The sequence below is a fragment of the Lactuca virosa genome, chromosome 6, assembly GCF_052849685.1.
Source record: "Lactuca virosa cultivar CGN04683 chromosome 6, Lactuca_virosa_CGN04683_v6, whole genome shotgun sequence".
NCBI lineage: Eukaryota > Viridiplantae > Streptophyta > Magnoliopsida > Asterales > Asteraceae > Lactuca > Lactuca virosa.
Window position 1 is genome coordinate 222,394,547 of NC_136431.1, and position 14,680 is coordinate 222,409,226.

At 35.6% G+C, this 14,680-nt stretch overlaps 3 protein-coding genes across 4 annotated transcripts; 1 reads left to right on the forward strand and 2 right to left on the reverse strand.

Moving 5' to 3' along the window:
* The first annotated feature begins 168 nt into the window (after window positions 1-168).
* On the forward strand, window positions 169-3,468 carry LOC145119558 (Trimeric LpxA-like enzyme). Of its 2 annotated transcripts, none has more exons than XM_079055232.1 (3): window positions 169-357; window positions 761-2,964; window positions 3,198-3,468. In XM_079055232.1, exon 2 carries the CDS (start codon window positions 810-812, stop codon window positions 2,952-2,954), a length of 2,145 nt encoding a protein of 714 aa, XP_078911358.1. In that variant the 5' UTR covers window positions 169-357; window positions 761-809; the 3' UTR covers window positions 2,955-2,964; window positions 3,198-3,468. The 2 variants fall into 2 exon arrangements, with proteins under 2 accessions (XP_078911358.1, XP_078911359.1); XM_079055233.1 differs by having other exon boundaries at window positions 768-2,964.
* A 4,033-nt stretch (window positions 3,469-7,501) lies between these two features.
* LOC145121059 (thylakoid lumenal protein (Mog1/PsbP/DUF1795-like photosystem II reaction center PsbP family protein)) lies at window positions 7,502-8,900 on the reverse strand. Its single transcript, XM_079056844.1, has 5 exons — window positions 8,501-8,900; window positions 8,260-8,363; window positions 8,060-8,171; window positions 7,752-7,979; window positions 7,502-7,667 (listed from the first exon to the last, which is right to left on the reverse strand). Exons 1-5 carry the CDS (start codon window positions 8,766-8,768, stop codon window positions 7,603-7,605), a joined length of 777 nt encoding a protein of 258 aa, XP_078912970.1. The 5' UTR covers window positions 8,769-8,900; the 3' UTR covers window positions 7,502-7,602.
* A 325-nt stretch (window positions 8,901-9,225) lies between these two features.
* Window positions 9,226-12,083, reverse strand: LOC145122646 (Exostosin family protein). Its single transcript, XM_079058209.1, has 8 exons — window positions 11,597-12,083; window positions 10,766-10,912; window positions 10,602-10,666; window positions 10,423-10,492; window positions 10,127-10,345; window positions 9,916-10,059; window positions 9,702-9,837; window positions 9,226-9,606 (listed from the first exon to the last, which is right to left on the reverse strand). Exons 1-8 carry the CDS (start codon window positions 11,969-11,971, stop codon window positions 9,377-9,379), a joined length of 1,386 nt encoding a protein of 461 aa, XP_078914335.1. The 5' UTR covers window positions 11,972-12,083; the 3' UTR covers window positions 9,226-9,376.
* Between the last annotated feature and the right edge of the window lie 2,597 nt (window positions 12,084-14,680).

Consider the following 14,680-nt stretch of genomic DNA (forward strand, 5'->3'; position numbering starts at 1 on the left):
GTGATTAGAACATAGTAATTAAAACCTCGATAATGGACGAAGCTTGTTCTAGGTACCTCTAATAAACAAACCAGAGGTGTTTGGATTTTTTTTGCAACTATAGGGTATTCTATGTACAGTCTGAAAGTTGAGGGTTTAAATCTGGAAGAATGACTTAATGTTGTGAACATGATCCCTCTCTTCTCGCTGCCTACTCACGCTTCAGTTTACAGTCTCTCTTCTGCCGTTCTCTCCGCCGTACCTCTCACGACTGACATCAAAAACCATCGGAACCCGCCGTTGAGCCTGCCAAGGTCGCCTTCTCCTATTACTCCATTGATTCCACCAAGCTTCTTCACTCCTCCCTCTCCTTAAAGCGTATGTCCTCCGCATTCCACTTTTTCATTAGATAGCCTCGTCATAAATTGTGCATTTTTTCTTGTTATCTAATGTTGTTTACATTATATTTACCATCTCTAATGTATTAATTTGATTGCTGAGATGCACTTCGGTTTTGAAAATTAGGGTTATGGATACTTTTGGGGGTTTATGGAATTCGCATCGAAGGTTTTTATAAATTCGTCTACTTTAGGGGTTTTAATCTGTTTTAGTTTAACACTATTTGGTGGTTGAGTGATTATATGGTACCTTACATAGAACATGGCTTGCAATATGTTTTCTTTCATATATGATTGCAAATACTGCGCCAAATTTAGGGTTTTTTGGTACCCAAACATGTGGATTTTCTGTTCATTAAAACCTTACAATGTTGCTTTCTTAGATTGCAGGAGAGGAAAAGAAATCTGATTGAAAATTGAAGCTGCCAAACAATGGTAGCTAAGAAAGGTGTAAAAGCAGGAGCAGCGGAAGATGGTGTAGATGATTTGCCACGAGTTCCATTGCAAGCCATTCTTTTAGCTGACAGCTTCACCACAAAGTTCAGACCTATTACCCTTGAATGTCCAAAAGTTCTTTTACCATTAGTCAACACCCCCATGATTGATTACACATTAGCATGGCTTGAATCTGCTGATGTTGAAGAGGTTTTTGTGTTCTGTTGTTCACATTCCAAGCAAATAATCAACTATTTAGACAAGTCCAAATGGGTTAATCAACCAAACTTTTCAGTCACAACAATCGAATCCCACAATTGCATTAGTGCTGGTGATGCTTTACGTTTAATATACGAACGTAATGTGATTCAAGGTGATTTCATTCTTGTTAGTGGAGACACAGTCAGCAACATGATGCTCACACAAGCCCTTCAAGAACACAAAGAGAGAAGACAAAAGGACAACAATGCTGTCATGACAATGGTCATCAAGCAATCAAAACCTTCTCAAGTTACACGCCAAACACGTCTTGGAACAGACGAATTAATCATGGCCATTGATCCTGCTACAAAGCAACTCCTGTTCTATGAAGACAAAGCAGATGATCGCAAAGGATCCTTAACTCTTGATAAGTCATTTCTTGCTCAAAACCCTTCTTTATCTTTACACAATGATAAACAAGATTGTTACATAGACATATGCTCTCCAGAAGTCCTTAGTCTTTTCACAGACAATTTTGATTACCAACACCTTCGTCGCCACTTTGTGAAAGGTTTACTTGTTGATGACATCATGGGTTACAAAATCTTCACTCATGAAATCCATTCAAGTTATGCTGCTCGAATTGATAACTTTAGAAGCTATGACTCCATAAGTAAAGACATAATTCAAAGGTGGACATACCCTTTAGTGCCAGATGTCCAGTTTTCAATCAACAATGCCACCAAACTTGAAAGACACGGGATTTATCGCGCATCTAACATAACACAGTCTCGTTCTTCACAAGTGGGGCCATTTACATATATTGGAAAAGACACCATTATTGGAAACAACACAATAATTTCAAATTCGGTTGTTGGGGATGGGTGTAAAATCGGTTCTAATGTTACCATTGATGGATGCTATATATGGAATAATGTAACGATACAAGATGGATGCAAACTAAGACATGCGATATTATGTGATGGAGTTGTGATGAAGTCAGGGGCAGTTTTGGAACCTGGTGTTGTTTTGTCTTATAAAGTTGTTGTGGGACAAGAATTTGTTGTCCCGAGTTACTCAAAAGTTTCTTTACTTCCACAACCAGTGAAACAAGATAGTGATGAGGAGCTTGAATATGCTGATAGTAATAGTGGGATCATAGAAACAACAAACACCTTTGAAAATGGGGATTCAACAAATGATTGTGTTGTATCTGAGATTGGGAAAAATGGGCGTGGTTTCATTTGGTCAATGAGTGAAGTTGACCATGAAGAAGAATGGAGACATTCGGTTGCACCAATACCTGATTCTAAACTTATCGAGCTTACACAAGCAGTTTATGATGATCTTGAAGCTTTAATTCAAGATGACTCTTTTCTTCCACTTTCTGATTTAAGAGAATCTGATACTGAATCTGATGATGATAATAGAGATGAGTCACAGTACTTTGAGAAAGAGGTTGAAGCGACATTCTTGAGGGGGGTTAATGAAAATGTGAAAGATGACCATATTATCCTTGAAGTGAACTCACTTCGGTTGTCATACAATATGGCTCTTGAGAATTGTGCTAGTGCTTTGTTTTATTCCATGATGAAATTGGCGCTTGATATTTCACGTAATTCTGGTAAAGATTTGGTGAAGAGCACGAATGATGTGATTTCTCAATGGGGGAAGTTGTTGAAACCTTATTTAAATGGTATTGATGATGAAATTGAAGTGATATTGAAATTTGAAGAAATGTGTTTGGAGTCTGGGAAGGATTATGCACCATTGTTTGTGAAGATTTTGCATGTTTTGTATGATAAAGATATAATTCAAGAGGAGGCGATTCTTAATTGGGCAAGTGAGAAAGATGATGCAGATGAATCGGATAAAGTATTTGTTAAGCAATCGGAGAAGTTTATTCAGTGGCTGAATGAGGCGTCTGAAGAAGAGGATTGAAAAAGTCAAGGTCATAAATTAGCATATTTTACATATTTACCCCTTAGGTTTGTTTTTTATGCAGGATATGACATGACAAGACAAGACAAGACAAGTATATGACCTTGACTGATTTCATGTTTGTGCTAAAGACATGAATACCCTCCTCTCCTCATCCTGTGTAACAAATGTAGCTTTATATATATAAAGTTGGGTTGATATAAAGTTTTTTCTTTTTTCTTTGTGCAAATTTGTTTTGAACAGGTTGAATGAAGGAGGTGTAGAAGGGAAGAAAAACATGGTTGGTTGTTGAGTCTACCAATGAGTTAAAGTTTTTGAGTTGTTGAAATCTATGTTTTTGCTTACATTTTGGATGATTTAAGATTTAAACATAGGTTTAGATTTTGGTAGAAATTTAGGTAAGATTGATGATATCATACGGTTATTTAATTCCTATCATGGGAGAGTGAGTTTGTCCTTGCTATTTTGTGTCAAGTGGGATATTTATTTTTGCAAGTATTTATTTTTGCAAGTATGTTGAGATGTGCGTATAAATAAATAAAATTTTTAATCCTTAATCCAAATTAGTGAACTTCATGGGTATGATCTCTTAGCTTCTATTGATTGATTGATGGCAGTAATGGATCCAAATATTTCTTTCGATGATGAAAGATTAACACATACATGCAAGAAATATGAACTTAAAAAGCGCCTAATATTGTATTCCCAACAAATTTTGTGTTATAGGTTTTCATATTTTATTATCTCAAATTTAAATCCCTAATTCGCATTCCAATTTCGTGTTTGTCGGGTATTCATTCTAAAATATTTAATATAATGTAATCTTATTTTTTTTTTCTCGTTTTTTTGTATGAAAATGGTATCAAAACAATCCCGTCAATGGAGTAATGGGTGTAGTGTCCTCTTCAACTTAGTTAGAAATGTGTTTCATTGAAAAGTTGTGTAGTACAACAAAAGAAGCAGCATACCCAAGAAAATCCTATATTACTTAGTTAGAAATGTTTTTCAATCGAGTAATGGGGGTCGGTGTCCTCTTCAACTATGTGGTATTTGACAACATATTGGTTCGTGAATGGATGACGGAGCTCGTGATCCAAGAAATGTTGTCATTTACAACATGAGATAGCTAATCCAATAAACACTTCATTTGATGTATCGTCAATAAGTTATTCAAATCTCTTTCGGAAAAAAAAATTATTCAAACCCTTATACAAGATGCTATTAAAATATGGACTTAGCAAAAACCAATATGCAAGAAGGATTTTCAAAACAACGTATTTGATTAATACTTTGAAGTTTGAACTTTAGAAAACAAAGTTTTTAGTATATAATTTGACAATACTTCCGAAAATAATGACACAAGAAGACGATTATCTTAATTTATAATTTTAAGAGGTCATTTTTTCACGGTGTGGTGGAATTTGTTTTTTTTTCTTTAAAAAATTTAGGACAAAAAAGAAACCTTAAAACCATAGTGTGTGTGTGTGTGTGTGTGTGTGTGTGGGGGGGGGGGGGGGGAGGAGGGATGGTGGAGGGTTGGTGTGTGTCAATTGGGAGTTGGATGGATAATAAATTTATTGTGTGATAAGCTAGAATTAAAAACATTGTAACACAAAAAAGAAGACGCCTATTGAGGTATGGTCGGGTAAACCTACGTATTATCTTTGCTTAAAGTTTTTAGATGTTCCGCATACACTAAATTCGATAATGGGAAGTTGAAACCTTGAGCATTCGAAATGTGTATTTCTCAGGTTCAAAGTTTGAGTGACATGTTTCAAGTTGTGGAGTCCGAAGACCCATAAAGTCATTGTTAGTAGATTTGTTACTTTTGATGAAAAATATATGCTTCATAGATAGTCCAATTCCAAGACACAAGAGAATGATGCGGATGAAAAGAACGATGAGTCCTCAAATTCAGGTGGAGCTTCCTACTACACACACCAATACAACATTCTTCTTCTTATAATGGTGAAGATGAAGGTGGTTCCTAATCCAATACATCACCACCTTAATTCATTCATGCATTGCAAGAAATCGAGAAAGGAAACAAACTGTACCTCCTATGAGATATGTTGATGAAATTGATATGGTTGCATATGCCTTGAATGTTGCATCGGATATCGAGTAGGTTGATGAGCCCTTAACTTATAGTGGAACAAATTATTCAGAGGATGCGGATAAGTGGATTGTTCCTGTTCATGATTAGTACTTGGGATCTTGTTCATGTACCCAAGGTTACGAAGGTTGTTGATGCAAATGGGTTTATAAAAAGGAAGGATGGAATATTCAAGTTTTGGCCTTTATGGACTTAAATTGTCATTTTGAATAAGGATGGACCTAAAATGTAAATTCTCGGTTTGATGGGCCGAAAATGTCATTTTATCAAAAATGGGCCGAAAATGTCATTTCTATCAAAAATGGGCCGAAAATGTCATTTCTATCAAAATGGGCCGATAAATACCTATTTACATGTTTATTGGGCCTCAATTACCCATTTACATGTTTATTGGGCCTTGTATATTCATTTCATGTTTATTGGGCCTTAAAATACTTATTTACATGCTTATTGGGCATTGTATATTCATTCCATGTTTATTGGGCCTCAAATGCCCATCCATTCTCTTATTGGGCCTTACGATATATTTTGTACTAATCGGGTTGATAACATTAAATACTTGACATTTTGATAAAAACATATGATATTTTTCACCAATTTTGAAATCAAATACATACTCGAAACATTATTTAAAACGAATAATAATGTGATACACTGTTCGCGTAAATTTAGTTAAGGCTCTTGTGAAACGCACCTTCACCCGTACCTACCTAGTGTACAACCGTAAGTCCTGTAGTTATAACCAGAGTCTCATGGAGGGAGAGCGAGAGTTTGTGTATAGATCTATACGGGGTTGACAGCCCCACACCTGAGCTGTTCGCTACAGCTAGACTAGGCCAGTCTAGGGTGACAAATATCTTACCTTAAACAAGCGACGCCTGAAGAACGTCATGACATGCATAACAGTCACATCAAGCATGGTTATAACGACTCACATAGAGATTAACAAACACAATAAATTTACGGAATACATATACTATACTTTTAATACATGTACGAGCTATTCATTTCTACAATACTCGGGTCTTATGGTTTTTAAGACTACAACTCTTTTACAAGCAGAAAATATCGGATTTTCTGGGAAACAAACAATATACATTACATTCTACTTACAACAGAAAATATAGGATTTTCTGGAACTTTCTCTTTATACATTTTCAAAAATATGAACACACATGCTATAATACAAGATTTGAAACAAAACTCTCAAATCATTTTTACGAAAAATATCGGATTTTCGGATAATTACAAATGATACAAAACTTTTCATACAAACATGCTTATGAACTCACCAACATTATATATGTTGGCGTTTTTCAAAATAACTTGTATTATCAGGAACTCGTTAAGCAGGTCGGTCATCAAGAACATGTGGACTCTTATTATATTTTATTTTCCATCACACATTTAATATTTTGGCATGTAACTTTTGTGAACAAATACAATGATGTAAAAACCTGTATGTTGTATTATTGAATGTGTGATGATGATGTTGTTTTTGATTTAATTATATACACTGTGATGATATTACAAGATGAAGTCACCCAATCCCTGGGCATTTCCGCCGTCTGATTTGGGGGTGTGACACTTAAAAGTCAGCGAAAGGGGTGTACTCACCCTTTCAGGAGATGCTATTGTGGTTTAGAAGTTCGATTTGTACAATGAGTAAATGAAAACCCCTACAAGGTCAATCCGGGAGATGCTTAGTAAGTTTGAAGCACTGGATCAACCTTATCAGGGTCTTCATTTAATTGTTTTACAAATCAAGTTTTTAAACCACAATATCATCTACTGAAATTGTGACTATGCCTATTTCGTTGACTTATAAGTGAGTTTGAACAGTTGATCCGACCTTTCAGACGCCATTTTTGAAGAAGTACTCTAAGAAAAAGAAGAAGATAAGAAGATATGTGATGGCTTCGATGTAAATCCTATATTGAAACTCAATCCTGTCATATAAGATCTGACGTGACTTCCATATCACAATATTGTCATGTTATTTATTTGATAACATGTTAGATCGATGGTAACCTGTCAATTGGTTGACATTGCAACAAAATTATAAATATAATAACATAATTGGAAAAAAAAACAAGGTGTCAAAATAAATTTTTTGGTAAATTTAATTACTTTATTGCAATTTAAGAAGATTTGTTACCAGGAGAACAAGAAAACCATTATTTTGGTTTATATTATAACAAAATTGTAAATAAGATGACTTAGCCACGATGTTAAAATCGAAATTTCATGTTAACTTAGTGACTTTATTGCAATTTACCCTAATACTTTTAACAAAAAGTAAGGTACTTTCAAGATCACAAAAATTCGCATCCATGATTTTGCTATTTCGCTATGTTTCAATCATTTTGCTCACTATCTTTCAGCTAACCCCAAAGTGTTCTTATTGTATTTTTCAAGCATGTCGATCATGGATCGCTTCAAAACTCAAAACTGAAATATAATGTTTTCAATGGCACGTTTATACAACAAGATCATGTATACAGTATACTATCATCTGTATGTTGCCTCCCTCTATACAACCCTAAAAGAATCGGCTATCTTTTTCAGGTCCTTGTTGTGCCTCTTCCATTGTAGACCTGCAAAGATTAAGTAATTAACAGGTTAATGAATGTAAGCAATCTTTCAAGATTCAAAACTGATATGGATTTCATTTTCATTACCATTTGCAAGAACATTGAACAAATAGAGACGATTTCCAGCAGCAGTGGCTGTGATCAAACAGTGTGGTGGTTCTAACTCGAACTGATAATACTTTCTTCCTGAATATTCTTTAACTTCACTGCTAACGACTTTACCTTCTACGTTCTCTCCAATTACTTCGGGTCCAAATGCACTGATCACTTTCTCTGGAGTTCCGATCTTCTCTATCCTGGCATCGTCCTCTAGATCTATGTATAAAATTACGTAATAGAATGTTTAGTTATGGAGAAAGAACGATGAAAGTTTATTTTTTGAAGGGTGAACTCACAATCTGCGAATCTGAGAACTGGTGCAACGACGACGAACAGGCGTCCGTCACTTGGGCTACTGAATCTCAGATCAATCTCCGTTCCTCCAAGATCAGCTATCGATACTGGTGTCTGGAAAAGATGATAGACAAATCAACAATCCGTTGCTGATTTCTTAACATTATCGAAGGATTCAGAAGGGATTATAATCAATTGTTACCTCTTCCCAACCATCAGGCACTGAAAAGGCGTACGGAATGATCGGACTCCAGCCAACTCCATGGCCGCCGGACTTCTCATCTGGTCGGCGGTAAGTCCTCCAACCTGTCTGAGCATGTTTTAACATCGTGAAGATGAATAACAAAATTGATTAAGAATATATGATTGATGATTTTGGCATAACTGTAAGAGTTTTCATATTCCTTAATTAATTGTGTATCTAGGATTAAAAGGGGACAAACCTTGTTCATTAGGTTCAGATAGGCCTGGAATTCTACCGGCTAAAAGTCCTTGCTTGACGACGGCTAATCCCTCTTTAGGGAATCCTAATATTGCTGAAGACACCAATGAAGCTCCAGATACGATTGCTGTTCTTCTTCTCAAAACCTCACATCCATTTTCTTCTGAATTGATTCTTTCAGGGGAGGAGGAAGCAGAAGCAACAACAGGAAGGTTTTGCTTCCTGGTTTTTAATGGAAACCCGAAACTTGTAAATCCAATTGTGCCCATCTTTCGAAGGGCTTCTGTTAGAATGATATCGTAAAAAAGATTGGAGGTTGTTTCCTTTTTAGCTTGTAGAGTGTGGATCTTCTTCTTCTTCGACAACTTATGCACAATGTTTGATAGTTTGTATTTGGTAGTTTACTGTATGTTCTATTTTCATGGTGGGAATTCACTTATCTGAAAATGGTCACCATCTGGCTTGGAATTGGCCACGTCTTCAAGTGTGTGTGTGTGTTTTTTTTATTTTTTTTAAACTTTATATAATTACATATTTTTTAATGAGACATTTCCAGAATAATGGTTTTCTACTACAAATGAATTTTATATCCCTATTATATATATATATTTGGCAAAATGTAACTTTTCTGAAATCTAAATACCATTTTACAAATCAAGTCTTAGCGACCTCAAACAAATAGATAGATATATGGATCCAAAGTCAATTGTCATCTTGCAACTATAATACAACAAATGAATCAAATTTTCGTTATATCAAGGAATTGTTGCAATTCTTCCTAAATAGCCATATCATTTACATCACCATGACTAGCTTCTCATATCACATTAAAACTACAACTCTTGTATTCTATGAATCCTCTCCATTTTTTCAAAGTTTAAGGCAAAGGCAAGGGTGGTTTCCATTTGTAGAATTCCACCAAGTCTCTATTAACTATCGATCCATTATGCAGCCAAAATGTTTCACTTGACTGATGAAATTGTCTTGTTTTCCTTTGAAGCTCCCATAATATCCCACTAAAAGCAGAACACGCCTCCGAATCAGGACCATATACCAATAAACATCTCAATTTCCTGCCTCGAGCAATCATCTCCTCTATCCGTTTATCTAACAATACCATAACCAAAAAGGTCAACAACCATACCAAAAAGTCAACATACTTTATGCCAACTTAAGGGATCATGTTATAACATCAAACAAACCTGGTATGGACTCCAAATACTCCAAAAGCTGAACGCCAATTCTTGAAGATGGCCATTTGATTGATACTTGGGAGTAGTCAACAACATTCTGAAATGGTAGCTCTGCATGATCTGATAAGAGCACAGGCACACACTCCTGTTTTGCATAAAAAAAAACATTAAATTATTCAATGAACCCTCATTTTTTTAAGCGTAACAAAAACACAACACATACCACAAAAAAGGACTCATAAAAGCGAAGAGTCCAAGATGACTCCCCACGTGGGGCCAAACAAAACTTAGCATTACGCAGGTGTAGAAAGTAATCGGCCTTCCCCAATTTTTCAGGACCGCTAAACTTCAACTCTGGAGATTCCAACTGTAGAAAACAGATAGTGTCAGTGTCAGTGACAGTGATACAGACAGAGGAAAAAGTAAGTAAATACCTTATGTGGGAATTGTTTAGCAAGATCAATTAATTGAAGACGGCCTGATTTTCCTTGTGCACGACCTAAGTAGTTTGCCAAGTATTTTCTTTTTGATAATGGCAAGGGTTCTACCAGCCTTACCCCATGAGTTGTCATTCCATCATCAACATTTCCAGGGATAATTATGTCTTTCCATGTATTGAAGGCACTTGTGTCCCGCTTATCTGTCCTGTCTCCCTGTTTATGCAAACATTTTTTACTCCAATATAAATCAAGAAAACACCTTATGCAAGTGTTATTTTGTATTCACTAACCTCAGGAGTTAGGATTATTGAGTGGTTTATGTAGGTAGCCCATGATTTGAATAGGTGGGCCCCTGCACCACTGACAGATAGTATCATAGTAGTAATTGTAAGTCATCATACTTAAGTTATAAAAACTGACAACAAGAACAATAATTGATGAAATTGGTTATAATTGTAAGTAATCATACCTTGGAAACACAAATATGTGGTTGCGACCACCTGATAACCTGAAATATGGCATTTGGCTTAATACCTGAGAGCAAGAAGACACTAAATTAGGAATCTTTTAACCTATCTATTTTTCAATTAAAGTATAATTTCTTATCCAAGAACACCTATGATATTGATATACCTTAACATAAGTTTGGTTTATCTCTTTATCATTAAGACCACCCATCATTCGAACACATTTAACATAGGATGGTACGAAGAACAGATCAGCTTCTGCTTTCTTATGTGTACGAAATCTTGATTTAAGTAGAAGCTTGTGAATCTTGACCTATAATTTCATGTTAGTGTCAAAAGACTAGAACTTAGTATACCCTTCAAACAAAAATGGGATACAGAACACTTAACATTATCAACATTGCACAAATGTATAGCTGTATGCTAAATGGGAATGAGACTATGAGTGTTTATAGAAGTCTATTTAACTATATATATATATATGTGCACTCTTTCAGGAACAGGGTTTTAATCACAATAAGATAATCATGTTATTGGTAAAATCTGATGGAAACATAAAAGGCTAGACTGGTTATCTGATGTAAAGGATAAAATTCATGTGAAACTCTACCAAAATACAAGAATGCTATAACTGTGATGTGACCAGGTGTGCTTGTAAAAACCTGATGAAGGAAGGTTATCTTCAAATTTACAAACTAATTTCATCAGTTCAGAATGGTATCATGTTTTATGCAATTCAAATTGAGTTAGCATCCTATACATCGTCGCCAGATTAAATTGATGTTTCAGCTTTTGATCAGGGCAGAACTGAATCATGTAAAACAACAACTAATCCCAATAAACCAGTAACATATAATTTCGGCAAATCGACTATAGTTGAAGAACAGATCAGCACCGTTCATTCAATTAATCGATTTCAAGTTCACAAGTAAGATGAAAATGACGATCTATAGGTTCCATGAACTCGGGTATACAAGAAAAAGGGAAATTGAATTACCTGAGTACCCCATTGTCCCTTGAGGCAAGAATCCGCCGAAATCGTTCCATCACGACCATACAAGAGCTGTTTTAGGCCGTCGATCTCATTCTCATCATAGATGTAGATTTTGAGGGAGATGTAGGACCCATATCCGCGGCGAGGCCACCGTACTGAACCCTCATCTTCTGAGAAACGTATAATGTTGGATTCATATCCATTGCCATCGAAGGATGAAGAGGAAGAAATGGAGGAGGGGAATGATTGGTCTAAGAGTCTGGTGGCGAAAAAGGTAACGGCGATGAGGGCTAGGGCTCCGATCTGGTGTGAGCGAGTGCAGGGTGTTGAGGAAGGAGGTCCGAACACTCTGCTCTTGATGTTGACTGTGCTGCCCATTGCTTTGTTCGACTATCAGTAGCAGGAAGTTAAGCGACTCATACTGTGTCTGAGAGTGAGAGATTTGGAGGAAGAAGGAAACGACGACGTCGTTCTCTTTTATTGATGTTTAATCACAAGAATGAGTTAATGAGAAAGTAATAAATTTCAACCGGTATTAACAGTATTAAGCAATCTAACCATTATTTAATACTCCTATGTATTTGAAGAAAAGTAATTAAAAAGAATTATTTTTGTTAAAAATAACCACTTAGTACGGAATTGTCATTCGAGACTTTGAAAAAACACATTTTCAAACTGACATTTTGGACCAACATTCTCGATTCTATACTTATTTTCGGATTTCGATAAAAACTTTGGAATTTCAAGAACAAATCCAAATCTGAAGAACAATTCTGAAATTTTAAGAAAAAAAAATTGGTCTTTTACTAAAATCTAACAAAAAGTTAAACAAACATAGTTAATGTGATCTATACACGAGATTAATGTATAAAATCAAGCATTTGACTAAAAACCAATGACATTAAACACTTTAAAATGGACATTTCAGACATAAATAGAGATATTTCTTTGGAAAAAACAAAACTAAAAATGAGTTATGTTCGGAATGGAGCATTCGGGAGTAAATGATCATTTTTCAAAAACTAGAAAAAATGGTTATTAAAAAAACAAAAAAAAACTCATTTATAATGGTTAGTTTACTCTATTCCCTTATTTTTTTTTAACAACTACAAACACACACCCACTAATCATACTACTAATTCTACTTCTTTTGTCCACATGAGACTTGAAACCTCGATCACTTAAGGAATAAACATTGTTCCAATACATTTGATATTGTTAGGCTACAAGCCCTTTGGTATCTCGTGTATGTATTTAATCACTTAGAACCGAGGGAATCTATCTTTCCCAGCCATACCAAGTCTTAACCCTCTTGTCACTTATTTCTCACATTGGCTTTTCTCTCTCCTCTCACTCTATCTTTCACAACCCTCAATACAAGGATTCCATATTTCCTAACCCATTCTCAATGTACAAGTACTAAAACAAGTGGTATAAGTCACCATTTGGCTAAACCCGCACCATTACGGCCCCCACCTTCACGGAATGGCGATACCCATACCCACGGTATTGCGCCCACCAATGGCTACCATTCTCCATATTTGCTCATACTTTGTGCACCCTTATGTTTTTTTAACACATAATCATTAAAATTGTTTACCATGTTCACAAATCACTCATTTTCTGGCTAATGTAAGTTCTAGCCAAACATGAAATTTACGGTCATCTTCTCTAATCAAACATAAATTTTCCACATGTGTTTACGGTCATCTTCAAGTTTAAAGAAAAAACCCAGAAAAATTGATCTCTTCTGAAAATTCCAACAAACCAAGGAATCGATTTTGCAAAAGAAGCCCAAGAAATCCATTAGATTTGTGTGTGTGTGTGTAGTGGTGGTGGGGGGGGGGGGGTTGTGTTCATTTCCCATGAAATCCCTCATATTTGTGTATCTCTTCCAAAAAAAATCTAACAAACTAGGAAATCCGAAGAAAAAAAAACCAAGAAACGATTTATGGGTTTGACTCATCAGAAACGAAATCAAACACCTAAAAAAACGATTTCTTCCAAAAAGGTTTTCATGTTCTTCGATTTTTTACATCACAAAAACCAGATCTTGATGAACACCCACGAACGATTTCATATTCTTCAGAGTTTTGTATGTGTTCGTTTGTGTGTATGTGTTTTTTAAAATAAAACCCAAAAACGGTTTTTGAGTTTGACTTGTTGGAAGTATGCTTAATTTCACAAGTTAGTGATATTTTTAGAAATAGCACGGTGTTTTTAGGTTACACGCAAGATATGATTCACGCATAAAATGATAAAAGGAAAATTAGAGGGACTAGTTTATTATCTTGTCACCTTATGTCGAGTTAATTAGAAACTAAATGAAGGGTCTAAGTGTAATTATGCTTGGTTTGAAACTTTGAATTGGTAAGTATTTATTTCTTGGATTAAGGTATAAATATACCAATTAAAATAGATAATTAGCAATCTAACCCATAGAGCAGTTCCTTAAGACTTGAGAACTGGACATATTATTTTTCCCTCTTATTCTCATGTTTTCTCTTGCTCTCTCTCTCAACCCTCTCTCATATCCAAGCTAGGGTTTGTGTTTTAGCCAAAAAATGAAGAAGAATGGAAAGTCTTTTTTGCTTGATCATTGTTCTTCAGAGTTATTAGTAACATCCCTTTTCCCGGTACGTAATCTATCATGGTTTTATTTTACTTATTCGTTGAAATCTGAAAGCTGATAATCTATTGTTAATCGTAAAAGACGCGATGCGCCTTTTTATAGGTGTGGTGCGCCTTGTCCCATGGGTTGAACGTCTTTTTAGGGTTTTGGGGGCTATTTATGCATCGTTAAACCCTAGGGTTAGCTCATTCTCAACCTTCATCACCCTTTAAGAGAACTTCAAAAACCTTAGCTTTCTCTCTGTAACACCCCAAATTTCAGAGGTATGATTTAAGGGTTTAAAGTGTAATTTTGAAGAAGGGACTCGACGAGTAGGTATGCTTACTCGCCGAGTCGGAGCGGGTCTTGGGTTGTGAATTAAGTGACCAACTCGCTGAGTCGGAAGCTGGACTCGACGAGTTGGTGCTGGAATGAAAAAAACCCTAATCTCGGGGGTTGCACCCTATTTAAAGGAC